A 27,873-nucleotide genomic window follows, 5' to 3' on the forward strand; every position below is an offset into this window, starting at 1 on the left:
TCTTTAGCTTATCTACCCTTTTCTTATATGCAAATCTTAGCCATCTTCTAAGACTTCATGTCTTTCTAATGCACTTTATTACTACTCCTGAAATCCCAGACATTATATTTTACCATTTATTTGAAACAGAATTATGCATTGCCTTGTGATGTATCTTAAATGGTTGCATACTGCTATTTCCTTTCTTATATTGTTTAACTTGTCATCTACCGCCATCCCGGCGTCCCCCTCCCCCCACCACGAGTTATACATTTTTTGAGTCGGGAGCCAGGTTTTAAATGCTTCTCAGTCTCTTTTACTGCACTTAAGCTTAGTGTGTGATGAATGAGTATTTTATTCTCCAGAAATATTTCAGTATTTTCTCATTTTCAAATTTTGTGAGTAGTGTGATCAAATGTTATATGTTTAACATTTGATGAATATTTGACTAAGGAATTGCCATATTACTTTCTAATGTTTCTATTTAAGGAGCTCATATTTTAAGACTGAAGCATAAATGTCTTTTATAACTGAGTTGTTCATATATAATGAAATCCTTTTAATATATTATCTTCACTGAACTGGGAATGATCAGTAGAAAGATTAGCAATTTTTAAAAATCTCTTTTTAGAGGCAGTAGCTTTCACTGATAAAGATGGTAAGAGGAGGTTTTAAAGGGTCATGTGTAGTTTGTACTTTATAACATATGTACCTCACAATTAATGCTTATAGGTGAATTAAAGAAAAGTATGTTTCTTACAAAAAGAGTGCAAGACCAATGTCTAAAGGTTTTGCCAATTTAATTGCATATTGCTTGCCTTTTCATTAAATTAGAAAATGCCTTTTGATGAATTTTGATTGTAGAATTTGGGCTTATATAATAAACATAGGTTCAAATAAATTTATTCAGTTTACATCTGTAAATTAATAAGTATGATTCTGTTTTGGATTCACTTTGTGCTATGCATTGTGACTTTGCTTTATTGAACTCACATTCTAGGATAGGGTGATACGATAGGAAACATCCAGGATCTCTGTTATATTAGTATCATGAGATTAAGTTCTTTAACATGCATAGGATGTTATTTTAAAAATCCAGCAAACAAGTATATTTATGAATTTTGTTACAATGAAAGATACTAGATAATACAAGTTGACACTGGACAAAGATTGTCAGTTGTCAGTAGTCATTCACTTAATGACACGCTCTTAATACATTTGTTTCACCAGTAGCAAATGAATTGATTTTTATCCCGCATGATTAAATATTTGCTTTTAATTACGTATTTAATTATGTCAATGAATTTTTAATCAATGTCTGTCATTGTTTTCAAAGGAAACACGACCTATTTGTGGGAGTTTCTTTTAGATCTACTTCAAGATAAAAATACTTGTCCACGGTATATTAAGTGGACTCAGAGAGAAAAAGGCATATTCAAGCTTGTAGATTCAAAGGCTGTCTCTAAGCTTTGGGGAAAGCATAAGAACAAGCCAGACATGAACTATGAAACTATGGGACGGGCTTTGAGGTAAGAGCACAAAGGAATGAGTTTTTGGACAAAACTCTGTATCTCTTTATGTTGTCTGTTAGCTGTTTAAAGAGAAGCTGTGAAAATCTTTTATTTATTATGACTTTTAATTTTGAGGGATATTCTAGGGAGTGTCTTAGATTTAGAGATAGATGGGGAAAGAGGATTTTGGCCATGATGTGTAAAATTTCAACATGATTGGAAAATCCATTTTTGCAGAAAATGTACTTTTACACTTAGGACTATTCCTTAATACAAAGTTAAATTTTAGACATAGAAAATTAAACTGAAACAACAGTTTCCAAATTGTTGGTTTGCTTCAGTTCTTGTGTATTTGTTTATAAAGGATTTATTGTGACATGAAAATTTTTGTTTTGTCAGTTTTGTGAAACACACAAAATTTGGTTTTACCATATTTTGGTTATACATGGCTTCTAATTAAGAGTGTTTTTAAAGGAAGACATAATTTATGCAACAGTATTTATATATCTGACAGATTCATCTTTACTAAGCACAGCTTAATATTTCCATATAGTGTCAGATTGCTTTTATAACCTGTGTAAATCAGAGTTGAATTTTACCAGTGTTTGTAAACACAGTAAAATAGTTTGTATTTAGGTTACATTACTTCCTTTAAGAAGGAACTTTTAGCTATTTTATATATCTCAAGGCTGTAGCACCTATGGCAACAGGTTCCAGCTCCATTCCTACCTCATATTCTCAGCCATTCGAACAACCCATGCAGGGAGATCTCCTTATCTTACAGAAATAGTGAATGTTTCTGTTAGTATCCATTCTGTATGGTGTTTGTTGTTTGTTTTTAGGGGGGGAATATCACAAATGTGATACTCATTTAGCTCTTTTTTTTTCTTACAGGTATTATTACCAAAGGGGTATTCTTGCAAAGGTTGAAGGACAGAGGCTCGTATATCAGTTCAAGGATATGCCCAAAAACATAGTGGTCATAGATGATGACAAAAGTGAAACCTGTAATGAAGATTTAGCAGCAGCTACTGATGAAAAATCATTAGAACGGGTGTCACTGTCTGCAGAAAGTCTGCTGAAAGCAACCTCCGTTCGTGGTGGGAAAAACTCATCTCCTTTAAACTGCTCCAGGGCAGAGAAGGGTGTAGCTAGAGTTGTGAACATCACTTCCCCTGGTCATGATGCTTCATCCAGGTCTCCTACTACTACCACATCTGTGTCAGCAACAGCAGCTCCAAGGTAAGAGAGGGAAACTGGCGGTTGCATTTGCTGCTTAGAAAATTCCTTGGCAAAACGAGATAGGTAGGTAGGTAGGTAGGTAGGTAGGTATTTTATTAATTTTTTTTTTAATATTAGCATTCCGAGAATTCCCTGTTGGTCAGGACTTTGAATACTACCTGCCATTTTATTTTATTTTCTTTAGATTTTATTCATTTATTTTTGAGAGAGAGCAAGGGAGGGAGAAAAACATTGATGTGTGAGAGAGGTGTCCGTCAGTTGCCTCTAGCATGCCACCTGACCTGCAGCCCAGGCATGTGCCCTGACTGGGAATCAAACTAGCAACCTTTTGGTTTGCAGGACAATGCTCAGTTGACTGAACCACACCAGTCACGGCTGAAAAGTACCTGACATTTTAAATATACTTTGTTTTTGTTAAAGTAGGTGATGTCTCATTTAACCTTCGTTGGGTTTTACAGTTTAATAGGTGAAACAATGTGGGCTTTAGTTTTATAAATATATTTATTTCATGGTATTTCATATTCTAAATGTCAGGGATTGTCAGTACATTTGTAGAATTTGGGAGCACTGGTTTCTACATTTTGTATTTCCATTCATCTTTTGCTCGAGAGACCTGTTGTATAATTTAACATTAAATACAATCAATCTTTTTTTAATTTACTAGGACAGTTCGTGTCGCAATGCAAGTTCCTGTTGTAATGACATCGTTGGGTCAGAAAATTTCAACTGTGGCAGTTCAGTCAGTCAATGCAGGTGCACCATTAATAACCAGCACTAGTCCAACAACAGCAACCTCTCCAAAGGTAGTTATTCAGACAATCCCTACTGTGATGCCAGCCTCTACTGAAAATGGAGACAAAATCACCATGCAGCCTGCCAAAATTATTACCATCCCAGCTACACAACTTGCACAGTGTCAACTGCAGACAAAGTCAAACCTGACTGGATCAGGAAGCATTAACATTGTTGGAACCCCACTGGCTGTGAGAGCACTTACTCCTGTTTCCATAGCCCATGGTGCACCTGTAATGAGACTATCAGTGCCTACTCAACAGTCATCTGGCCAGACTCCTCCCCGAGTTATCAGTGCGGTCATAAAAGGGCCGGAGGTTAAATCGGAGGCAGTGGCAAAGAAGCAGGAACATGATGTGAAAACTTTGCAGCTGGTACAAGAAGAAAAACCGGCAGATGGAAACAAGACAGTGACCCATGTGGTGGTTGTCAGTGCGCCTTCAGCTATTGCCCTTCCTGTAACTATGAAAACAGAAGGACTAGTGACATGTGAGAAATAAATAGCAGTTCTGCCATGGACTTCAGACTGTTAGTGCGAGTACTAACATAAATATTTGCAAGGGATGTCATCAAGAAAAGTCAAAAGGAGACTTTAAAACATTCTTAATGCATATAGGAAAACAATCAAACTTACTGGAAATGTTACCTATCCCATGTTTCAGTGGGAAATGAACTACATATTGAGATGCTGACAGAAAACTGCCTCTTACAGTAGGAAACAACCGAACCCATCAATAAGAATAAGGATTGAAAGGGACCAAGCAACTCACTACAATATCAAGTTACACTAAGACTTGGAACACTAATGTTCTGTAAGAGGTTATAGTTTTCAGTGGGGAGGGGTTGGGATGGGTGATCTCATTGTTACATAGAGCAATTTTTGATGCATTTTATATGCATACCAGCAAATATTACTGTGTTCACACAGAACTCACTTAACTGGTGCTATGTGAAGACTCTGCTAATATAGGTATTTTAGAATGTGAATTGAAGAATGGATCCAAAAGCTTCAGAAAGATAGCAAAAAAGATCTAGTGCGATTTTTTTTATATCATATAGCTTAAGCTGATTTAAAACAAAGGCCTTAGACTAATTTTCGATTTTCTTTATTGAAATAAGCTAATGGCTTGTTTGTGTAAAGCTTTTTTTATTAAAAAAAATTTTAAAAACCTTGTACCTAGCACAGTATTGTTATAGAATTTACATGTAACATTTTATATGGTAGCTTAAGTCTGTCAGTTTCTTGATTGTTGACAAATTAACAGTTGGCCCTGGCCTTTTGCTGTAACATGCTTGTGTCACTCACTTAGCCCTGGCGTCTGTGCACACACCAGTTTCGGTTCTCCTGTCACTTGGAAGTTAAGGCTCAGCATGAATTTTTGTCAGGTAATGCTTAATACCTGGAGTTTTCTTTTTTCCTTTTTTTTTTTTTTTTTAAGTTGAAATTTAAGAGGGAAAGTACCAGTGTTCAGATTTGAACTATAATAGTTTGTATATTCAACATTTGAAGTATATTCTATTTTGTTGTACTCTTGTTTCAAAGTGTATTCAAGTAGGTTTTCTGAAATATAGAAATTTATCTTGCATTTTGGTCTCTGGTTGATATTTATAACTATTCAAAAACTAGAATAGAGACATTGTTTTAGTTAAGAATAGAAATCCTCTTTCCCCTTCCCAACTACTGCGTAAGAAATCCTTCTGTTTTGTTCTTCTATATTAATATTTGGTAAATAACTGCATGTTGCCACTTCCTTTCTAATTACTATCATGAACTACAGTGTTATACTTACCATAGTGAATTTACTATTTTAATGTTGGCCACACTTAAAGAATTTATATTTTAAATCAAGACCATTTGTTTCTCAATCATACTTTTTGAGGTTTAGGAAGAACAAGTAATCTCTAGGCCTTTCACAAATTAGAAAGTAGAGGTACCAGAGGGATTACATGAATTTCCTAGTTTCACACCAGACTAGGTTGTGTGACTCTACATCTTAATGCTCTTTCTACTACAAAGAAAAGTCTATTTTTACATCTTTTAGAAATTTAAATAAACTGATGCTTAAGATTTTGTGGCCTTTAACTGTGCATTTCATCTGATAACTAAAGTTGACAATGATTTTTATAACAGCTCCCTTTGTAATCTTTTATTTTTCCCATAAACATACCTGATGGTACTTTTTAATAAAAGTTCAAAGAAAAACTCACCTGATTCTTAACCCACTTGAGAGTTAATCTCAGATTTTACCTCTTTAAATATTTCCTAAATATTTCAGCTTTCAAAATCTGCACTTCTGTGCTCTGGCAATTCATTGTTTTCTTTCTTGCACTGCAATTTCATTTGTTGAGTTGTCTTCCATACTGCTGTACAGCAAAGATTAGAGATTTTACCTTACTTACACCTCTCCCCAAGGGCTGAGCACATTAAACACAGACATTTATTGATTTTGGTAACATTTGTTAAGAATGTAAGTCATGTGCTATGGAAGATAGCTAAAGCAACTTAAATTTTTAGTGAGTAATTTTCTCTTTAGTTATATTAATTGGTTCTAATGAGGTTAAGCCAGGGCTACCTAGCTTTCTCTACTGCTGTACCTGAATGTTTTTTGTGCATTTCTTCCAGAGTAAGTATACCAACAGCTTAATTTGGAAACACGTTGACAGTATATACCGATCAGAGTGTTTCTGGTGATTTGCATTACTAGTTGTATGTTTTTTTATTAAATTTTTTTTTTTTTTTTTTTTTTTTAAGAAAAAGGAAGAGAGGGAGAAAGAGGGGCATGTGCCCTACATTGGGAATTGAACAGGTGACACTTTGGTTCGCAGGCCAGTGCTCAATCCACTGAACCACACCATCTAGGGCTAGTTGTATGATTTTTAATCTCAACCCTTTTGAACTGTAAATTATTATATTGGGTTGGCCCAAAAGTCCATTATGTTTTTTTCTATAAAATAAGACATTTTTCATTTTCACCAGTAATTTTTGGTGAAAATTTGGGTATTTTGAGTATGTTGGCTGTCTCCTGCTTTTGGCTTCTAGTTGGTGGAGGCCAGAGGTTTTACTAAACATCTTTCAATGCATATGACAGACCACAGCAAAGGATTATTTGGCCAAAATGTCAGTAGTACCAAGAAACTTTGCAAACCACACTTTAAAAATTTCTTATTTTTAGACTGAGGGGAAGGAGAAAGGGGCAGAAACATTAATGTGTGGCTGCCTCTTGAGTGCCCCCTACTGGGGACCTGGCCTGCAACCCAGGCGTGTGCACTGTCTGGGAATCGAACCAGTGACCCTTTGGTTCACAGGCCAGTGCTCAATCCACTGAGCACAGCCAGAGCTGCAAACCACTTTTGACGCGGTCGGTCCACTATAATACCTTCTGCATACACTGCACTAGTCTATTTTTTTGTGTGTGTTTCAGTTGCATTTTTACCTTTCTTGAAATAATAAAGCATAATATGCTGAAAATGTGTATCTTCCATCTTCAATATTAAAGTGGCTGCACAAAAATTCAAGTTTTTTTTAAATGCATGCTGATATGACAGCTATCACAATACAATCTTAAATTTAACAAGATTGTTTCAAATGAAGTTAAAGACAACTAAGCACTGCTAAGCCATTGTATGGGAAAAACATAATGGACTATTTGGCCAACTCAGTATTTGCTTTTTGTGTCCAGTCTATTAAAAAACCACATACCAATAGCTTGATGCATCTGCATTTTCCAGCTTCACCAGGCTTATGAACAATGGTCAGAAGTCTGTCCATGTATTTCTCAGGTCATCTTCCAGCAACAATTCCAGCCTTTGCCACCCTGCTTACCAAATGACCTGAGAACATGGAGGTCATGAGCTGTAAACTCCCCCACTTTCTGGAACCTTTGCTGTAAGACCATCTACTCACTCCAGCATCCATCCTTCCCATGTGTCAGTGGAAGGAGGCAAGTGTGCCTACTTCCTGTACTCAGCATCTCCTTTCACAGCTGCTTGGTTTCCTTGTTCCAACAGTTAACAGCTCATCATTCTGTCCTTAACTAACTTGCAGTCTGAATTCTGGCTTAGAAACAGTTCTTACTGATGTCTCCAGTACCCAGTAGTCGCCTCAGATGTTTTATTTTTTTCCACCTGATCTTGTGCCTCAGCCTTGTTAAATTCTTTTTGGTTTTCTATAACAAACACCCCTCTCATGGTTTTCTTCTCCCTGACCAACTCTTCTTAGTTGATTTTGCTTTCCCATTTAGTGTTAGTATTTACCTAGATTCTGTCTATGGGGCTCTTTTCCTCATAGAGAACATGTAAGAATTAAATGAGTTCATGATCAGGTTTAGAATCAGTGCCTGACACACAAAAAGCACTCTGTTAAATGTTTACTATTATGATTTCACCTCAACATGACTGTTAGAGAATCTCACCCATGCAGATAGTTTTTACTACCAAATACATTGTTCTAGCCTAGACCTAGAGCCTTAAATGGGTTTATCTAATTGTCAAATGGCTATTTCTTCTGAATATCCAATTCAACTCTTCTAAAATCTGTTCTTAGGTCAATAAATGATGTTACTGATAACCCATTACTCCTTACCCTCTATGACAACCTCACTCGTATTTACTGCTTTTACTGGTAACCCACACCCGACTCCTACTGTTAACATCTTCATCTGAAGATTATATCTATGGTGGTGGCTGAAGCCATTTTGGTGAGTTACTGAGTTTTCCTGGGTCTCTTCCCAAGTGTACAGGAGGTATTTGTGTTCAACTTTTGTTTATCTTCTTTTAATCTTTTATTACAGGGATGTCTCACCCAAGAAACCAAAAGGATAGAGGGGACATTTTTCTTCCCTAAAGAGCAGTAGGTCTAGGTGTGTAGTAGGCTGTACCATCTCTGCTTGTGTAAGTATGCTCTACCGATGTTCATGTGAGGATGAAACCTGCTAACAACGTGTTTCTCAGAACATGCCCATCATTAAGTGGCAGATGACTGTATTGGTGAACAGCATTGGAAATTCAAATTCTATTTTGGCTCTTGTTCTCATTTAGATTCACCTACTCAAGGCTGTCGTGGTAATGTCTCCCGGCTGGTGTACTCTCAGGTAGGTAGATGGTGTTTACTGCCTGTGCTTATAAGAATTCTAATTAGCGCAGTGTTTCTCAGCAACTCTCATAGGATTACTATTAGTCATGCTAAGATTTGAAACAAAAGGTACAGATATTCTGCTTGCCATTCCTTTCAGGTAGCCCCAAGACTTTATGTCTACAATGTACTGACAGTGGCTTGAAAAGGGGTTCCAGTGTAGAATCCTTGCGTGAACCACTTTGGGAACTCCAGCCATGACACTTGAGATAGCATAATTAGCAAAGATACCTTCAGTGTGCAGCTCTAGACCCTCCTTTGTCCACTTTAAAAAATGAAGATCTGTGTGCAAATGGATAGTGTGGACCACCATGTTAACATATTAAAAAATCAAATCTATTGCAGATTTTTTTGGACTGAAAGGACAAGATATTAAAAGTACTAGTTTTAAAAGACCATTTATTAATCTTACATACATACAACTCATGGGTTAAAATATTTATCAACTTATTACCAACAGGTTATTTTGTTTGGAAGCGGCTTCACCTGTTACCTTTACCACTTTTTTCCCCCAGTGAAAGAAAATCCTAGGTTATCTTTCTTTTTACAATATTTCTAAATGCTTTGAACCAGTCCGCTGGGTCTCTTAGGAAATTTCAGTGACAGCCTCATAAAGAGGTTTTCCTAGTTTCCCATCTCTGAAAAGAAGGTCCCACTGACTTTTCCAGCCACTGCTACATAACAGCTCCTAAGTAACCTATTGTGAAAAGCTCACTTCAATACAAATAATGACATTGAGTAACCTCAAATGTATACCAGTAGCATTCCAATGGAAAATTATAAATGTACAGCAGTGATTAAGTAATGAAGACTGGTCATGGAATCTCTTCAGGAAGTACAATAATGGGGGACATGGAAACAGCAAGAGTTATGATGAAGAACTTATCAACAAGAGCTGATACTGCCACTTAAAAAAACAATCAAAACACTGGGGCCTCCAGGCTAAATAGTTCCTTTTTACACTACTATTGTTAGACCCCAAGTAAAAACATCTTAAAGCCTTAAGAAAATTACTATAAATTACTGTATAACTCATATTTTGCATGGGTGTAAAATGTTTATAGTGCTATCTATAATTTATTAATTTTACATGAAGATACAAAAAATAAATATTGCCATGCATCTTGTTGACATTGAAAAAGTCAAATAAATAATTTGAAACACTGTAGAGAAATCACTCCTGCATACTTGTTAATTATGGAGAACTCAAAGTATTTTTGTATATAGCATCATCAAACTGAAAGCTTCAGAACAAGCCTAATTTAATGCTCTTAATTCATCTAAATGTAATGCTAAGGGAAAGAAGACCATACAAGCCAAAACTGGAGTGCAAACACCTTCTTCACTGTAGGTTTTAATGGAAAAGGTTCGTGAACTAGTGGGATTCCTTCCCAAGGGCATGCTGGAAACATGGAAATGTGAAGCAAGAGAAACTGGGAATCCTTCCTCGGGCAATTGAGGTTAAGACTCTTGTGATTAAAAAGACACAGAGAAGCGTTTATAAAAGTCGGTCAGGTTCCTCATTGAAGCTGAAGTCACATACTAGAGACAAGTGGTCTGAAGGATAATGGAAGGATGGTAGCCGGTTGGGTCCAATCTGTTCTTCAGTGAGCAAGTCAAGAGCGGACCTCACACTCAGAGCATGTTTAGAATACCAGATGTAGTCCAGGGTGTGCCGGCATTCCCCCGAGGTCCGGATCTTCCAGGTGGTATATGGCGGTTCTGACTGCCCATCAGCGCTCAGCAGCTTATAGGCGCTGTTCAGGTTCAGGCTGGAGGAAGCAAAGTGTTTATAGACCTCCTCTGTTGGCTCGGCATTGAAGTCCCCACAGACAATGAGGGGAATCTTGGCTCCCTGGGTAATGTTCTGCAGGTTCCGGAGAAGATCACAGCCTTGAGCTGATCGAAACTGCTCCCAGCCGGTGCGTGCTTTTAAGTGGGTGACGGCGATGCAGAACTGTCGACCAGACTCCTTGCACTCCAGGGTCTGTGCAATGGCCACCTGGTTGGTTTTCAACGTCATGGCCGTCAGCCTAATATTGGCACTGTGGACTAGCTTGAATCGGCTCTGGAGGAAAAACAAGGCACAGCCATCTGGCCCATTGTTATGTTCTACATCTAGACAAGGTGACCAGGGCTTGGGGAAAAACGTGCCTTGATAGCCCAGTCTGCTGAGGAGTGGTTGGAAGGTGTCAAAGTAGTGGTCTACCTCTTGGAGGCACAATATATCGGGTTGGTAGGCTAGGATTTCTTCTAGGATGAGACATTTTCTTTCTTCCCACTTGAGTGCTTCCAAAGGGCATTGTGCAAAGTTGTCTTTGCCCTCTCCAAGAGCTGAAATAAAAAAGCCAGTCGATTGTCAGCTACTACAGAACTATGACTTCTCAGCACCTGGAGTGTCTCCTTGGGTGGGATTTTACTCAAGACCACCCTGATGCTTCCTGCTCCAGATGCTTTGGGAGACTCTTGGCCTAAACTGCGTTCACTCACCAAACTAAAGAACCTCTTAACATCCAGATAAAGCAAGCAACTGACTTTATTTTATATTAAAACTATTTCATGGACATAGTATTTTTAAGTTTTAACAGCTTTCTTTGCAGTTGCAGAGGTCTAAACTATGCCAGATGACATGAATATATTTAACTCTATACTTAGGTCAATACTGACTGTAATAAGCCATCTGAACTGATACAGGCACTGCCCCAAATGAATGGAATCCATTTTAAATGGGCACCTTTTCCTACTTACAGATGAACATCTGGAAAAAAAAAAAAATAAATGAACCAAAGATTGGGAAGTCTCACTCCCAGCAGAAGTTCTATGTGTTACCCATTTAGTAGACTCAGTTCCTCCCTTGCAAATGCTATCTCAGTGCTGAGGACTGAAAGCTGGAGACAATGGAAAGTTCTGAGGCTGATAAAAGATGGGGTCCTTCAGATTTTGATGTGTTGGGAAGTAGACTTTCATTGTACTTGGATGGTCTACAGATATGAAAGCTAAGGAAGAAATCTTGAGCTGCTGGATTCATGATTAGTGAAAACCAGAGGACTGGCTTTCTTAATGTCTCCTTCTGGGAGCTCATGCTGCCCTTGTCACTCCAGCCTACACTGCCCTCTGCCCCACACCTCTTCCCTCCAGGGAAGACAGCAGTGCACCAGGCCACGTGAAGGAGCAGAAAGGCTGTCACCGCAAACTTAATGGCTCACGTACAGAAGCACCAGGCATACCTTGGGCGAGGATGTTCCACTGCATGACCCTAATAGGTGGGTGGCTACTGGGGCAATCTGTCCTCACATCCACAAAGTCCCTCTGGAACCGGGGAGGTCGAGTGTGCAGGACTGCCCTGCATTCCTCAAGGAGCTCTTTCGGATCAATGGGCTCCAGGTGTTCTGGGTCAGGTGACTCCAAATACTGGGAGGCAGCGCTGCTGTTCAGTGTCTTGGTGAGAGCACTATAGAGTCTGCTCGTGCCGTTGCCCATGGAACACGCTACAAGAAAGGAAAGGGAAGCACGATTACACGCTCAGCTCCTTTCTGGTCCTTCTTCCATTTTCACCTAGCTCACCTAGAAGGCAAGCTACAGTCCATAGAAGCAGAGACCCGAATTTAGGGCAGTGCTGCCACTAGCACAGAGGTGGATTAAAGGAGTTCTCATGTCTACCTTTCTACCAGGATGGGAGATTGAAATGCCACTGTTAAAATAATCTCGGAGCCTGGGCCGGCGTGGCTTGGCTGGGCATCGTCCCCTGAACTGAGAGGTGAGAGGTTGCTAGTCTGATTTCCCGTCGGGGCACGTGCCTGGATGGCAGGTTTGGTCCCCTGGGGCACATGTGGAAGGCAGCCAATCTATGTTTCTTGCCCGACCCTTCCTCCCCCTCCCTCTAAATCAAAAATAAATATTAAAAAAAAAAATTCTGGTCTCTGAGAACTAATATAATTACTTCTCAAGGTAAAAATACCTTTATTACTGAAAACCAGGTGCTCTATATGGCCTCCTCTAACCTATGATTTGTCTTCATAAAACCCAGTGTCAGGAAAGCATAGCTGAAACAATCTTTCTATATACTTAAGACCAGTTTTGTAAAGAGGCAGATGTTAGGAAGCTTATGTTAACCCTGGAAGAGAGAGTGTCACAGCAAGCTGCCGCTCCAGGATATCTGTCACCTCTCCAAGCTCCGTCTGTTAGGTAGGAAGAGAAATGGCCAGATTAACCCGTATCCCATTTCTCTTGGGTGTTTGCTGTAAAGCAGGGCTCTGTGGACCCCACTGAGCAATGTAGTTGACAATCTAGTGTCAATTGCTGCATTTTTTTTTTTTTGAAATTAGAAAAGGGGTTGGGGAAAGAGGAGGGGTCAACAGACAGCTGCACTCATTCCTGGGGATCATGGGGGGAGAAAGGGCAAGGAGATGTGCAGGAGGCACACTGTCTTCTGTGCATGTTCTAGTGCTTTGCTTGTTCTCCTAATAATTACAAATCACTAAGGAGAACAGAGCACAACTGATTAGCATGAGGGAAGTCGTACCTGTCACTTCACTTGTAAGCAGCTGATTCCTTTTAGGTCAACTGTACTTTCTCTTCATTATACTATAAAGTAGAGGCAAGTTTTACTTAGAATTACCTCCAAGATTCTGTGCATGATGAATCTTGGTGTGGAGGGATCAGGATTTCCCTACCACATCTATTCTTTGCCTTCTTTTGAAAAGACACAATTTTCTGTATAGAAATACATTGTTTGGCAGGCTGATGGACTATCTGAAACTAGTTATCAATCAAATTCACCATGGCAGGTCACAAGAGCAAATTCAAATTCTTTACTACCAAACGTCCTTTAAACATCAGGGTCAATAAGCATGCTAGCATGTTCTCTCTCCTTTTCATCAACTCAAAGGGGTCCCCCCTCCCCCGCCCCAAGTAAGACCACTAGGTTAAGAAACGCATGCTAGTTTCCCCAACATACACATAAGTGTACATGCATTAGCCAGCAAGACTTCTTTCTCACACACATGCACATGCACAAATGCGCATATGCGCGCACCCGCGCCCCCCCCCCCCCCCCGCGTTTCCAAACTGACTTGAATATACTGAGTTCTTTTTAATCAATTTGCTTGCTTGTTTGAGTACAAGGGTCCAAAGGAAGGTATTCTTGGCTGGCTGGCTGGCTGGCGGGGTGTGTGTGTGGGCAGTACGTGTGTGTGTGTGTGTGTGTGTGTACAGCAGTCTCCAGATCAGCGGCAGCAGCATCACCTCAACTGTAGGCCCAAGTGTCACAGGCATCACAGCCACTCACAGGGCACAACGGAGGGTCTTAAATTTGAGACAGCGATACCTGACATCTGTCAGGCTCTAGGAACTATTAGCTTGTTGTAGCTCAGTTCTAACAGGATTGTTCTACATCCTGTTGGTGACGTATCTCTGAGTTTTGGGGTGGTTATGGTGATAAGCAAGTATGTGGAAATGAAAAAGAGGGTATCCAATAGGAGTCTAAGGTTTGAGGAGTCCCGTGAAGCCAGAAAAACTACCCTGAACCACACTTCCTTCCAAAACTTAGAACAACCCTCAGATAAAGACAATGAAAGCATGCCAGAAAGACATGCCTAGAAATCAAATCAAAATGAGCTGAAGGTCTTTAAGAAAATGGGAGTATGGCCTCAATCAGAATTGCAGAACTCAGTAATGAGATAAAGAAAGCATTTGAGGGATAGTGACGAATATTATGAGCTTAAGCAAAGAAGATTCGACAAATTGAGTAACAGGAGTTTTTATAATGGGAAAAACAATGCATGGAAATAAACACAAAAACTATAAATCAAGAAAAGTGAGTACAGAGGGCTAATCACGCAGGATGAATTAAGTTGTAGAATTCTGATCTATAACATGGTGACTATCGTTAATAAGACTGTATTATATAGTCGAAATAATCTTGAAGAGTAAATCTTAAAGAGATCACACCACACACACACACACTCAAGATAAATATGTGAGACGACAGGCATGTTAATTAGCATGATGAGGTATTCATTTTACAGTGTATATGCATATCAAAACATTACTGGAACACCTTAAATATATGTAATTTTTATTTGTTAATTTTACCTCAATAAAGCTGGAAAAATGAATGATTTAAAAAATCATAAGGTTAAAAACATGTAACATGGACATTTTCAGACACCAACATGTAAAGCTTTGTCTTTGTTATTTTAAGAAAGAGAAAACTTGAAAAACAAAAAAAATACTTGAAACTACATATTAAAATAACATACCACATACCTGAGAATATAACCCAGATTGACCAACACCAACTGGACTGTAAAGGAAAAGAGAAAAAAGTCCCTTGGACATCTAGGCAAAAAGAGCAAGTAACTTAGAAGGAAAATAATATACGGCTCATCTATGTATGACCCAAGAATCTTATATATACCCAGCAAAATGAATATTGACTCTATGACCCCTTCTTGAGGAAGCTACTAGAGCAGGGGTTGGCAAACTATAGCCAGAGGCATATTTGTACAGTCCTTGAATAAAGAATGGTTTTAAGTTTGTTACCACATATACACAAATATGTGGCAGGGTCATTTTTGGCCCCAAAAGCCTAAATGTTACTGCCCAGCCCTTTTCAGAAAAACGTTGCTACTCCTGGAACCACAGGACATGCTTTAGACCAAAATGACCAGAGACACTGATATATAAACTGCTGGTGATCATTAAATATACAGCTACTTAGATACTTAAGTCTAAATGAGGTTAGAGGAGAGAGTACAATCTATGATGACCATATAATCCAGTAGTGAACAAATACAGATGTAGTGCAGCCAAAGAGGGTGTGTGTGTGTGTGTGAAAAGCAGGAACCAGAATGAGAAAACATTCAACGTTTTTTAAATGTTTCAGTAATCGTAATTACTAATGATAGTGTGAGTATTGTTCTGAGACTGTTGTGTAGATGTGAGTTGAAGCAAACTGGACATTCTAATTCCATGATTCCTAGCCTTTTTTTTTTTTTTGGGGTGCAGTTTGGAAATGCATTTCTAGGCTATTAGCTGTGACACTCAAGGAAAACATCCTTGTTAAAGCCAGCTCCTTTTGGCCCGGTAGAGGACTATGAAACCTGATCATCCACCTTACTTGTGACTTGCCCTCTGAAAGACTTTTGGTGGTTTTCAAAAATTAAATTTACCCTCAAAAGACAAACCTTTGCGGCAAAAAAGAGGAAGGCCACCCTGCAGCACGGTGAAGCGCCGACGCCTGGGAGGGCAGGGGCTCAGAGAACCGGCTCTAGCCCGGGCCGGCCCTGCTCGGCGCCGCAGCGCTCCAGGACTGCTCGCAGAGCTTTAAATGAGGGCCTGCGGAGTGATCGTACTTTCTTATTTGGGATATGCACCTAAGTTAGAGCCAGTAGCAACTTCAAAACAACCTACTAGTCTCGCTAGAGACACACATTTCTATTAAGAAAACATGCATGTACCACTCAGAATGACTTATTCCTCTCATTTTTGATACCTAGAATGGACAGTTTCCATCAGGTGAGATAACAGCATTCAGGCATAGAATGCACTGCAAATGGCCTAGACCTCTTGCCCCTGTCTTGCTGCAGATTCATGTACCTGAGAAAGATGTCATTAGGCTAAATTCTGAATCAGAGACTAGGTAGAGGGGAATTATTAGGAGGTGTTTGCTGTAGTCCTGTCTCTGCTCCTTCAATCTTACAGGAAAACCAAAGATGTCCCCATGTTGGCCTGAAAACCAGATCATTTAACAACAAAGTGGCCCAGAACACAGTAAAGTATTTGGGAAGCTGATGAATGAATGAGCCTATGGCACAGGGAGCAGGAAATTCGGAAAGAGAAACAGATGGTCCTGAAAGATGTTTCCACTAGTGCCCCCACCCACCCCCAAAAGACAACTGTGGGCCTCTTGTGCCAGGCTCTGTCCTCACTGCACAGCAGTCCTAAACAGTCAGGATGGGCAGGAGCATCAAGAAAGCCACGATGACCCTGCCTCACTCACACACACTAGACGCCAGGCACTACTCTAGCCACTGGAGGACGGTCAGGAAACACACTAAACTTTCTGCCCTCATGGAGCCTGTGTTGTAGTGCGGATAGACAAACAAGAGGACAGACAGACAGACAGACATAATTTGTCACATGGTAAGAGTGCTGTAGAGAGAGACCAAGGAGAAAGGGCAAGTGGAGTGCTGGTGAGGAGGGAGTTGTTTATACAGGGCGCTCCGTGAGGCCTCCAGACAGCTGCACTCGACCCGAGACCTCAAGTAACGGAAATCGGTAAGTCTTGCGTAGGCCCCGCATAGAGGACAGTGATGCAGAAGCCCCACGACAGGAGCAGGCTTGGTGAGGCTGCTGACGGGCCAGGGGACTGAGTGGCTTCCTGAATGACTAGCAGATGAGGCCAGGAGGACGGGGGGCACTGAGTAGGGCCTTTCAGGCCACTCTCAGGATTTGAGGCTTTATCTGAGGGGAAGCCAAGGAGATGTCCAGGCAGGAGTGACAATCTGATTTGCATTAAAAGGAAATCTAACTGGCTGATGTATTAAAAATACGCTGTATTGTCAGGAAATAGGACAGACATAGGAGACCTGTTAGAGGACAGTCTGGCGATCCAGGCAAAGAGGCGGATGGCTTGGACTAGTGGTGACCAAGTGGCTGGGTTCTGAATAAGCATCAACTAGAGCCAGCAAGTTCAGTGGGTGACTTGGGTGTGGTCTGTGAGGAGCCGTCAAAAGACCTCCATGAATTTGCTAAGACTCCTTAGGAAGATGTGGGGGATTTGCAGGAAATAGGCGTTTGGCAATTAGGTATGACTGATGTTTAGGGGAGGGGTGCAAACAGGAAATAAACTCTGGGAGATGTTAGTGGACAGAGGGGACTAAAGTGAGTTTCGAGAGAAAACAGGTCACAGGCTTGAGCTCTGGGGCAGAAAATCCGCGGAGACGGCTTGGCCAGGGAAGCAGGAGAAAAGTAAGGAGAGTCTGCTCTTCCTGGAAACCCAGTCAAGAAAGGGTTTCATCGGCGTGGTGATCACCTCCTGTGTCAAGTGCTGCTGGACAGTCCAAGGGAAAGGGTGACCGAGAACAGATCTGGATTTGGCAACGTGGAAAACGTTGCTGACTTGAACAACAGCCATTTCTGAGTTTTGGTGGAGTTGTGGGGAGATGAGGAATGAGGCAGAGAGAGGTGTTTAGAGGAAAATTTGTCCCCAAAGGAGGGAAATGGAGTAGTGGCTGGAGATGGGGCAAGAGCATTTGTGAAGCTATTATGTCATGTATGTTTGTGGACGGGGGTGATGCAGGAGGGGAACCCGGTGCGGCAGGACGTCAGCAGGACGTCACGAGGACGCGGACAAGTCCTCTCCCCAGAAGGCAACCGTACGCCTGGGCAGAACTGCCAACACCAGCTGCTCCAGTGCTCTGGGGGGAGGCCAGAGGCAAGGGACAGACTGGGACGCCTTCACTCCCGAAGGCCATGAGCTCCAGGTAAGAACAGGGCTACTCTGTGACATCATCCCCTCACCCCCGGAACTAGTTCACCTTGGCAGCGAAGACAGTGAATTATTAAGTTAAAACCTTCCCACAAAGCAAGCCCAAACTGTGACGGCTTCACTGGCAGCCTATCAAATACTTCCATAAGCAGTATCACCCCTTCACAAATTCCCGTTTACTGCTTCCCATGAAGGGCCACTCTGGAAGGCAATTTTGACAGCTTTTTAATTATGTAAACACAGATCTCACACATGGCCTAGAACCCATGCCCCTAGGCATTTACTCAAGTGAACTGGAAAATTAGGTTCACGTAAAACTATGTACGCAAATATTTATTAGTGGTTTTATTAATAATTGCCAAAATTGGAAGCAAGCAAGATGCCCTTCACTGTGCAAATGAGTAACTGACTTTGGTATATCCATGCAATGCAACACTATGCAGCAATAAAAACGAACAAACTATTGACTTGCAGGGCTCTTCCTTGCAACAAGGGCGAATCGCAAATGTGTTTTGTAAAGTGAAAGAAGCCAGACCCTAAAAAGTACACATTGTGTGACACTGACCATATGGGGAATTTTCAGGGAGATGGAACCACTCTGCACGGTGCTATGGTGGTGGACGCATGACTACATTCAGCAAAATAGAACTTTCCATCCATCACAATGAATAAGCTTTAATGTGTGCAAATTTAAAATATGTATGAACCAGGAGGTGCAGGGATCTCGAGAGGGAATTAGTAACTAAGAGTGAACACTATAAAGCCTTTACACACTACTTTTATATTTGTAACACAGTACCAAGACTTAGACCCACTTAAGAATGGCACGGCAGCGAGGCCATTTACTTGAATTTGAAAGCAAAAGCAAGCTGAAGATTACGGGGCCCCTTTCTCCACCTTTCCCATCCTAAAAATGGTGCTAACGACTACTCACTGCTTACTACATGCACCATTCATTCTGCTTGCTTGGAGTGTATTTTCAATAATTATCACAATCCTGGGAGGTAGCTACTCTCTCTCTCTTTTTTATTTTTGAGGATTTTATTTATTTTTAGAGAAAGAGGAAGGAAGGGACAAAGAGAGCAGGAGAAACATCAATGTGTGGTTGCCTCTCACGCCCCTCACTGGGGACCTGGCCTGCAACCCAGGCCTGTGCCCTGACTGGGAATCTAACTGGCGACCCCTTCGTTTGCAGCCGGGTGCTCAGTCCGCTGAGTGACACCAGGCAGCCAGAGACAGCTACTCTGCCCTTTAAATAACTTAGGAACAAGCCTCTTTGCCTCTCACCGGGTCTTAAAAATAACTTCTCTTTTTTCCTTTAGACTATCAACCATTACAAAAAATTCTTTTCACACATGAATGCGTGTCCGATCCCAATACTTCAAGCCATTCTACTGAAGTTTTTATGCCTTAATAGGAGTTGTGATTCCGGGCTTCAGAAAGATTGTCAAAGGTTCAGAATAGCTCAGCACCGCAATCCAATTTCCTGAGGTGAGATAGCACAAACAATTCATCTGGGTGGGAATTAAGATACTGAAAAATACAAAATCTTGGTAAAACCTCTGCTGAAATCTCGCACCTATCCTGGCATCTAGGTCCAGTTTGGATGTGGGTATTTTCTATTACATCCCATATTGTATTTTTTTTTGCCAAAAATCCGTCCCGTCCCGTCCCCCCCCCCCGCCACAGCCACTTCAAGGAGAAAAAATACCAGCCACCATTCCCTGTGATACACATTATATAATTTACATAGATCAACAGGCAGATCAAAATAGCTTTATTTCTTATGCCCAGCTCTTCTCTTAGCAACCCACTGCCGCTCCTTGCCGCTTCCTCATTCTGTGAGCACATTTCCAGAGACATGAGAACTGGCTGCCTTCACCCTGGGCATTATTATTAATACCTCCCCGCTATTTCACTTTACAGCAATAAATAACTCGTCTCGCCCTTACAACAGCCTGGAAAGACTTGCCAGAGAACTCAGATTTTTTAGAGCACACGTGCGTCTTCACACTGCCCATACTACATCCACAGCAAAGGCGGACCGCGACGCCCGCTCCCGCGCGCCGGCTCCCCAGAGCAGCCGGCGGAGCCGCCTCTCGGCTGCGGCCCCTACCGACTGGGACACCCCCACCCGCCAGCTGGCCCGACAGCACTTAGAAATCACAGCAGAGGGGCTTCAGGGCTCCTCGGTCCCTCACCGCTGCTGCTTCTCAAGTCTGCCCAAACCGTTCATCTGTGCATGATTTCTCTCACCGTCAAGTTGGAGCTTAGCCTCCTGGAGCGGTGGCCTGGCAAAACCGCGAGTTAAAAAACCAAAAACTCAGCAAAAGTCAAGGTTATCTGAGTTCACACCTGGGAAGCGGCGGAGCGGACCAACCTCGGGCCCAAGGAAACCTTGACCAGCAAAGTGCACAAAAACTGGAAAGGACAGACGTCACAGGAAGGCGCCACTCAAAGAGTGAGCCTGTGCTGCCATCTGGTGGCCACGTGCTGAACCACCGCAGCGAGGGCTAGTCCAGCCGCTCCTTAATTTCAGGAGGCTCCCAGCATAAATGGGCTCACCTTCGACACCAGCAAGCGACCACTTTCCCAAGATAACAACTGACATAAAACAGCCTGGATATTGGATACGCGGTATCTTTATTTAAAACGCATTGCCCACCCCTGCCTGCACTGTAACGATCAAGCCCATATTCCCCTTCTTACACCTGGCTGCCTTCTCTTACTTAAATTGCTCTTGATATTTGAACTACAATCTCCGTCCTTTACTCATTAGACTGTTAGCTCCCAGCGACAGGGACCGTGTCTACCTTGCTTACCCAGCCCAGGGCTTTATTATGCCACTGAGTGTGAGGCTGTGTAGTGCATTAACTCCTGGGCCCCAGAGGCTGGATTCTAAGTGCCAACTCAGGAAGATACTCTTTTCTGGTAAAGGTCAGGTATAGTCAGTGGACACGTGCGCTGGATGGCTAAAGCTTCCACTGTTCTTGGAAGATCAGGCTACAATTCTAGAGGCAAAACATTCAAACACATGACTCAAGTTGGGCTGCCTGTTTCAAATTCCAGCTCCTCCTTTTACTAATAGAATTCTGAATAACGTATTTACCTCCCTGTGCCTCAGTTTCTTCGTCTGGGGAGCTGTGCAGTCTACTTCCCTGGGTTGCTGTGAGGACTCAGTTAAACTAGCCATAGCCTAGTTGCACCTCCTATTCTGTTCCATTTAGTGAAGCTCACTTTCCTGGTTTAGGGGGACGGCTGCTGCCAGGCTGGTGCGTGCCGTGCTACTTCAGTGTAGTTTCACTGCTCTTTCTAACAATCCTGCAACGTTTGTGCTGTATTCACCACTCCAGAGGCGTGGCTGCTGGGGTTGAGAGCCTACAGTTTTCTCAGGATTGCATAACCAGTGAAGGTCCGGTGTGGAGCAGGCTGCCTTGCACCTTGATCGCTCATCTGCATCGCTGAGGGTGCTTGCTGATGAGGGTGCTGAGTCAGGACGACCGCGGAGGGCCCACACAGGCGGCAAGAGGTCGAATTCCGCCCCCTCCCCCTGACGACGTCACTGCCCGCACAGCACACACATCGGCACAGCACACTGTGTACAGGCAGTGTGGCGCCCCGCGCGGCACTGAACATATCAGGTGAAGGTCATGCCTCTCACCCTAACGTGTCTAAAAATACAAGCACCTCGACACGGTGACAATCCCAGCGACCTTTTGTCGCTGGGCAGCAGTCACAGAACAGCCAAGAACGTCAAAGGGTGTTCCAGCCATGCTAGGTTCATCTAGACAATATCACTAAGGAAGAGGAAATCCCTCCACAATAAGAGCTTGGGTTAAAATGTTTAGTTGGTGCTCTGCTGTTAGGGGGCTGGCCAATCATTTGTACGGGCTGGGTTTTTCTGGCTCAAGCACAATCTGGAGCGAAGTATGAAAAGGCAGAAACCAGGGGAGGCTGGGGGCACAACCACTCTCCACTCAGATCTGAGGTCTGTATTAGGACATGATGCCCCACTGCCACCACTCCCTGGACTCAAGCGAACGGTCCATTTTACAGGCCCAAGTGGAGGCATGAGAGCTAACGGGAACAAGCTGCTGACAGCAGAGTGCTTCCCTCTAGACCAGCGGCCCACAGGCTGCGGCCCGTGAGCCAAGTCCAGCCAGTGCCCGGTCCGGGACTGCTGCTGCCTGCGAGCTTCCACTTTTAAATAGCTGGAAAAATCATAAGGACAATAAGTTTTCATGACAATCACTCTATGTAATTCAAATGTCAGGTTCCATCAGTAAAGCTGATGCATCGTCTATGGCTGCTTCCACACTACAACGTCAGAGCTGAGTGGCTGTCACAGAGATCTACGGCCTACAAAGCCTGCACTATTTCCTAGTTAGCAAAGGTAAATTTAATGTGGTTCTTTTGAAGGAAGTTCCAAGAAATGTTAAGCTGAGTCAACAGAGACAAAGGGTGGGAGAAGCTGAGGGCTAATTGTGAGGACAAGTCATTTAAGAATGATGTTTGAATAAGCTGTGCTCGTGATGCCACTTCTCTCTCACAGATGGAAGTGGGCAGGGGTGGCTTCTGCCTGCTGGACAGGAAGAGATGCTGCTTCTGGGACAGTGGGCAGCGTGCCTGGGAAGGGCCCCCGAGGGAAGCAGACCAGGAGCTACCCCTGGATCTCAGGGCTATTTCTGAAAGAGGAGCGAGGCGTGAAACAGGTGAGAGGACACAGCATGAGGCCCTCCCTGCTCTGGCCACGGCAGGGGGTGGGGGTGGGGGTCTGCAGCGCTGTAGGGGGCCCGGCTGCCCACCCTACTCCTCGCCCCGTTAGCAGAGGTCCAAGGGAGAAGCAGGCACATGTATCTCTATCCACTTAAAACTACAGGAGAGTATTGTGGACACCCAACAAGAATTGGCTTCTCTGAAAAAAGGATCAGAGACCCAGAAAATGTCTAAAAATTTGAAGTGACTGCAAAACGGAAATGTTCAGGAAACCTCACATAAAGAGATAAAAATGACATTAAAAATGAGAGAAGAAGAAAAAAAAAGAGAGAAGAGACACAGGTTAGGTCCATGTGATCAGCAACCTGTCTAATGGAAATTTAAGAACACGAGGAACAATGGGATGTCTTCAGATTGAATGGGCTTACTGGGGCTGAGACTTTTGTCCTGATGGAACTTTTGAACACCAAGAAAAAGAAAAATCCTATAAGCTTCTAAGAGAGAATCAATACCTACTCACCATGATATTCAAAAATCTGAGGGAAAAGGTTTCTAGTAACGGGAATGTGCTACTTTTGTAATTAAAGAAATTGTATTGAAAAAATCATGTAAGAAATTAATCGTACAATACATCTCAGGCAATCTATCAAGTCTGACCTATCATTTGAAAGGTGTCTTCCTTCGGCAGTCCCTCAGTGATGGTTAGCATGCATGAAAGCAAAACATTAAGGTAATTTCCTCTGCACCCCCTACTGGATGTGGAGTCACAAGCATCTCTGGAGACTGGCAAAGGGCCCCGCCCGAGCTCTGGAGGTGCAGAGTGTCAGGGGAAAGGAGGATGGTGGGAGAGGACCAGGAGGCGACAAGCCAGACACCCCACTGCAATCGCTGTGCCGTGACTTTGGCTGCCTGTAACCTTCATGCACTTCCACGGAAGTCTTGTGGAAATAAGACACTTCATTAGTGAGAAGCTTCTAGCAGGCAGCTAAGCACTTCATAAAACAAGTGTCCTCTCTGGCTGTCCACAGAGCTACACCCACGTCACCAGGTGCTTGGGCCCTACTCGCAGATGTGAACATTCAGAAGGTCTGAGTGGGGCCCACCTATTTTCTGATAGTGGAAGGAGAAAAAAGGCCTTTCCAGAAACATTCAAATCTGACAGCAATAATTTTCTTTACCTCTTTCTCCTGGGTGCTCCTACCTACATCCCTACCAACGACTCATGGTGGCTGGTATGTTTCAAGTGTTGCTTTGAGACAAGGCAGAGGCAGAGACGAGAGGACAGCCAACTCAGGTTTTCAATTGAGGTCTTACTCCTTCCTGTGGCAAAGCTGATTGCCTCCAGGCTAAAAACAGTTCAGTACTTGTGGATCAACTGATTATCAGTGCATCTCATTTTCTTCTAGGTATAGTCCAGTGTTGGACAGCACACAAGGTTACATGCTTTATGAATGTTCACATACGTATGTGTTGAATGTGATTCTGGAACAAACGGTTATTCATTCAAAAGCCCCCAGGAGTTTACTGAAGTCAGACTCTTACCATCAAATGCTACAGGAAAATGATTCTTCGTTCTCCCACAAGGAAGGCAATTCATTTCTGTGCAAGCTTGATAATTACAAGCCTTCCCATTTCTTTTCTCTCCTGAGCAGCTTACAGGTAAGGAACATGCTAATGAGGCCATCTCAAGTGAGCTGGTTATTGGATTTTAAAATTGTACTAAGGAAAAAGCAATACCTTCCAGTGGTGAAGAGTAATGCCGCCAACTCTCCACTATCTGAGGAGGGGGAACCTTTGTCACAGGTGACTCCCCACTGCCTTCCCTTCTGGACTGTAACTGTGGCGGCCGCTGCAGCCCCTCGTGTGGAAAGGTAGCAGCAAAACACTGAGATCATCTCTAAGGTCCCCTTTAAACCCTAATAGCCTAGCCTTTGATGGCTCCAAAGGGACTGTACTCATCTTTATGCTGACCTCTCATTGCCAAGGGCCATATGCGAAGAAGGACCCTATCGTGGAACCGGGCTCATGTCCCCGCCCCGAAGACTCTCTGGAGGGTAGAGTAGCTCTCAGCTCCCTGAAGGCTTCTCTTGCCCTATGTCTACACTTTGTGGTACATAAGAATAACCTGGAGTTTTATTATGGTTGTTATTTCATTAAGCCATCTGGAATCTGGGGCCCACCACCAACGATTCTGTTGAATAGACCCACAGCAGGCTCCACGAACCCACACGTTTTCAAGAGCACCTAATGCTGGTTCTGAGGTCCTTCGGGAAACACATCGCAAGGGGCCTCTTCCCTCACCCTGCAGCATCCAAGCCTCACTCACTCCCTTCGCTCTGGGCTTTTCCTAAACAAAATGATTCAGTCTTTTCTGATCCTAACCAAGCTTCAAGGCCCAGCGCAACTGCCACACACTCCCTTCACGTGCCCCCGCCCCCCACACCACAAATTACGCAGCCAAGTTCCCATATCTAGGGAGCTCGCAGGGGCCAGCCTCGCCCTGGGAAGGGCACCTTCATGGTCCTGGTGTCTCCCCCGCCAGGTAAGTGTGCAACACGCTTGAGCCCAGAAAGATGGACTTTGCTAAGAGGGACTTCTCTGACTCCTACACCCTTGTGTAAACCTTTATCTCTTAAAATAAAAGGTGTTTAACCTCATTAGTTATTTCTTTTTGCAAATCTCATCTGTCTTACTGGACAGTGAAATCCTTAAAGGCAGACTAAGGCTCACATTCTTTTACCTTCTGTAGTAACAGTTCCGGCAGAAGTAACGCCTGCTTGAGTGTGGTTGGTAGGGTAATAATATGGGTGTAATAATTTGTAGTTTTCATTTGAACATTTCACCTAAAAATGTCCTATGGTGTGCTTGAGTGTGATGTTGTCATGCTACAGAATTACATGGTTACGGTTTTGTAATAAAAAAGAGGCGTTATTTGTGCCGGACCTCCAGTGTGTGAGCGCTCAGGCAGACTCCTGGAGCGAATGTGCGGATCAAGCAACGAGTGAGCCAATGTTCTAACAAGCAGATGAAGCTAAAGTGCACAAAACAGGAAAATGGCCTAGATTTTGTAGTGGCTGTCTACAATAGTTCAAAGACCATAATAATTTCTTTGTCTGTGAAACTAAGTGTTCTAGGGGACTTTTTAAAGGGTTTCTTTTACTTCTTCCACCTCAAACCTAACATTTTTCCTCTTGAAAATTTCCAGTAAGAAAAAACACTGTTACAAGGAGGCATCCATCTAACAGTTATTTCACGATGTGCCAAATTTCTATAGAACTGGAGAGAAAAAACAAAACAAAACCGAACGACTGTCAAGTTTACCCTTTCTAAAAAACCACCTAATTTTTACAGAGTCTCAGTTACCAGTTTAACATCCTAATTTTAAGCCAGCCTCTGCCTAACAAATGCCAAACAACCTGAATAGAGTTTCAAGTCTTGGCTTCAATCACATTTTGGATGATCGCTTTCATTAATTAAAGAAAGCCACACTGAACATATTGCTTCATTTGTCTTTCTTAAACTATTCCAAAACTTTTGGAGCAAAATGTAGCTATTTATAACATGGGACGGTCACACAAATGTCTCAAAAAGCAACAGCCTCACTTGCGCACAGCCAAAGTACACTTTTTAGTGTGGTGAAGTAATTGCCAATTTGAAAGAGACACTTTCTCATCTTAAAAGTATGATTAATTTGTATGTAATCTGTGGCCACAGTTACGTGTCCCCAGACAAAACCGAGGTGGCAAAAAAGGGAAAGTCCCAGGTATGTGAGGTATAAAGCTGGCTCTTGGAGATGGAAGACATCACCTTTACAAGACTTAACCCAGGTAAACAGAACTCAGGATGACGTGTAAGAATCGATAAGTGGAAGGCTCCAAAAAACCCCAAATAAATGTAAGACAAATCACTGCGTGTTATAATATTTGGTTAACATTAAAAACGGACCATCGAGGCCATGAAAGCCACGTGGTCCAATAAATGTAACTTTCAATTATTTTTTTTTTGCATAAAATTTCTATAATTAAAGCAATAAGAAGTAAAACCGACACAAATCATTTTCGGCCTCGGAAAGGGGGAAGTTAAACGTAGGTCCAGGAGAGAAATATTGAAGGCCCGACACCCAAGGACCTGAACACAACGTTCCAGCTCTAAGCCCCAGGCGATGAAGGGAAGAGGGAGGGAGGGAGAGCGGCCGCTTTCCCGCCCGCCGCCCGGCTCCCATTCATTCCGCGCCGTCTGCAGGCGGCGTCCTCCGCCGGGAACCGCCAAACACTCACCTGCGCCGGGACGCAACGCCGGCGGGCCCGAGGCCGCCGCCAGGAACCTGGGGGACGCCGGTCTTCGGGCGACCGCCGGCGGGGACGACTGGCAGCGCGGGCCGGGGCCCGGGCCAGGCCGGCGGCGCAGGCCGGGAGCGTCCCTCTGCAGCAGGGCGGAGCAGAGCCGCCACGGGCTCTGATACATGCCGGGCGCCGCTGCCACAACCGCCGCGACCCCTCGCGCGCCCGAGGAGCAGAGTACGGCCGAGGCCGATGGGAGCAGGCTCTCGGGGGCGCCCGAGCGGAGACTCCTTCTCGCCTAGCTCGGACCCTTGGAAGAGTCCTGGGCAGGCGAGCCGGAGGGAGAGGCTGGAGCCCCGGAGGCTGCTTCGGCGGTGGCGGCGGAGGATCTGTGACTGCGGCTGGGAGACCTGGAGGATACCGGGTGAGAGCGGCGCGCTGACAAAGCGGGCGCAACCAAGAGGGGCCCGGAGGGAGGCCCGTGGGGCCGGGCTCTGGCGCGGCCAGGCTAGGCTCCAAGAACCGGGGCAATTTTATTTCGAAAGGAAAGAGGTCTTAAGCTGGTGGTGGAGGGGACGCTGTAGGAGGCCTAAGGGAGCAGGAGTCCGAGGGCGCGGTTTTAAAGACACGAGCCCCGCCCCCTGCCGCTGGCTGGAATGGAAGCGCCCACAGGCGGGGAGTCCCTAGACAGTCCTAGGGCTGGGGTTCTGGGACACGTGTGCGCGTAAG

General features: G+C 43.4%; 2 protein-coding genes across 9 annotated transcripts in view; one reads left to right on the forward strand and one right to left on the reverse strand.

Annotated features, from left to right (window-relative positions):
- ELF2 (E74 like ETS transcription factor 2) overlaps window positions 1-4,973 on the forward strand; it is an 81,062-nt gene extending 76,089 nt beyond the window's left edge. For all 8 annotated transcript variants that reach the window (XM_054563096.1, XM_054563106.1, XM_054563153.1 and 5 more), the window contains 3 exons: window positions 1,316-1,508; window positions 2,385-2,732; window positions 3,397-4,973. In XM_054563096.1, the coding sequence (XP_054419071.1) occupies window positions 1,316-1,508; window positions 2,385-2,732; window positions 3,397-4,024 (1,169 nt within the window). In that variant the 3' untranslated portion in view covers window positions 4,025-4,973. The remainder of the gene's footprint in view (window positions 1-1,315; window positions 1,509-2,384; window positions 2,733-3,396) is intronic.
- A 3,093-nt stretch (window positions 4,974-8,066) lies between these two features.
- On the reverse strand, window positions 8,067-27,724 carry NOCT (nocturnin). The gene is made up of 3 exons (XM_054563178.1): window positions 27,142-27,724; window positions 11,883-12,143; window positions 8,067-10,989 (listed from the first exon to the last, which is right to left on the reverse strand). The coding sequence occupies exons 1-3, from the start codon at window positions 27,326-27,328 to the stop codon at window positions 10,154-10,156; spliced, it is 1,284 nt and encodes a 427-aa protein (XP_054419153.1). The 5' UTR covers window positions 27,329-27,724; the 3' UTR covers window positions 8,067-10,153.
- Window positions 27,725-27,873: the final 149 nt, after the last annotated feature.

Source organism: Pteronotus mesoamericanus, unplaced genomic scaffold, assembly GCF_021234165.1.
Source record: "Pteronotus mesoamericanus isolate MK-2021 breed Mesoamerican mustached bat unplaced genomic scaffold, CSHL_Meso_final contig_163, whole genome shotgun sequence".
In the NCBI taxonomy this organism is placed as follows: Eukaryota; Metazoa; Chordata; class Mammalia; order Chiroptera; family Mormoopidae; genus Pteronotus; species Pteronotus mesoamericanus.